The 1,649-nt window shown below is 43.3% G+C and overlaps 1 protein-coding gene across 1 annotated transcript in view; it reads right to left on the bottom strand.

The window, feature by feature from the left end:
- LOC101847275 (dual specificity protein kinase splA-like) overlaps window positions 1-1,649 on the bottom strand; it is a gene marked incomplete at its 5' end in the record, with an annotated part of 20,620 nt that overhangs the window by 10,494 nt on the left and 8,477 nt on the right. The window contains one exon of the mRNA XM_035971018.1: window positions 173-328. Coding sequence (XP_035826911.1) covers window positions 173-328 — 156 coding nt within the window. The remainder of the gene's footprint in view (window positions 1-172; window positions 329-1,649) is intronic.

The raw sequence follows: 1,649 nt of genomic DNA, 5'->3' as shown, positions 1-1,649 counted from the left end.
CCACCAGCCAACCTCCGATCACCCACTACATATACCCACAACCCACCAGCCAACCTCCGATCACCCACTACATATACCCACAACCCACCAGCCAACCTCCGATCACCCACTACATATACCCACAACCCACCTGCCAACCTCCGGTCACCCACTACATATACCCACAACCCACCTGGCTGTTGTGTCTTCCCGCTGTTTTGTACCCGTAGATTTTCCCGCGCATGTGCACGTTTCTCTCGTGACGGCGCAGGTCGTTGGACTGTGTGAAGCATCGGTGACAGATCTTGCACTTGTACGGCCGCTCGCCCGTGTGAACCCGTTCATGAACCTGCGGGGGGAGAAATGGTGAAATGGTGAAATGGCGGGACGGTGGAATGGCGAAATGATGGAACGGTGAAATGGTTTCGTTTTATAATTTAGTAAGGTTTTACGGGCCTCGCAACTGCATAAGGTCATATGAGGGCTGGTGATATGGAGAAATGGAGAAATGGTGGGACGGTGGAATGGTGAAATGGTTTTCTGTTTTATAATTTAGTAAGGTTTTACGGCGCTCGTAACTGCATAAGGTCATATGAGTGCTGGAGAAATGTTGGAATGGAGAAATGGTGAAATGGTGGAATGGTTTCGTTTTATAATTTAGTAAAGTTTTAAAGGCCTCGTAACTGCATAAGGTCATATGAGCGCTGGTGAAATGGAGAAATGGTGGAATGGAGAAACGGTGGAATGGTGAAATGGTGGAATGGTTTCGTTTTATAATTTAGTGAAGTTTTACGGGCCTCGCAACTGCATACGTTCATAATGAGCACTGGTGAAATGGTGAAATTGTCGAATAGTGAAATGAAGAAATGGAGAAATTAAGAAATGGAGAAATGGTGGAATGGTGGAACGATGAAAAGGTGAAAAGGTGGAATAGTGAAATGGTAGAATGGTATAAAGGTTTAAATTTAACGCCACTATCAACACTATTAACTTATTTGACTAATACCCCGGCCCATAGGCACGGTCGGTTCGGTTCGGTTTGCTAGCCAGATTGACGGCACAAAGCGGCTATCGTGGCACAAACCGATCGCCCGACTCGTCGCCTAAAAGAAGACTTTCAAGTAATATTTTGCTCTTGCCCATTTACCTGAGAGTATCCATCAAACAGCCGAAAAAAAAAGAAGAAGAAAAACCCCACATGGTAAATGCAAACAAAAGAAAGAAAGAAAGAATGAATGAAAGAAAGAATGAATGAAAGACAGAAAGAAAGAAAGAAACATTATAAACAGTTATAAATTATCATCACCACCACCACCACCACCACCACCACCACCATCACCATCATCATCATCATCATCATCATCAACCAATCAATAATATAATATACAGGCCAAGTCGCCACCTCCGACCGAGCTAAACAAAAAAACAACAACCAATATATCAAAGCGTGCTGATGTCTACGCTGCTCAAAATAGACATTTGATCCCAAGCAAAAATATAATGCGTCCTCCTGCAGAACAGTTCTTATGAGTGTGATTCTAAAATTAGCAAGACCCGATTCTGCAGCACAATGATGGCTGTCATATGGAATTCGCGACAAACAACAGGGATTTTTACTTTCTTTTTTCTTTTTCTTTTTTCTAACTAAAAAAAAAAGGGGGGGGGGGATA

This window comes from Aplysia californica, unplaced genomic scaffold, assembly GCF_000002075.1.
Source record: "Aplysia californica isolate F4 #8 unplaced genomic scaffold, AplCal3.0 scaffold00361, whole genome shotgun sequence".
Classification (NCBI taxonomy): Eukaryota; Metazoa; Mollusca; class Gastropoda; order Aplysiida; family Aplysiidae; genus Aplysia; species Aplysia californica.
The sequence above is the reverse complement of the archived record's forward strand: the minus strand, read 5'-3'. Positions and strand labels throughout refer to the sequence as shown.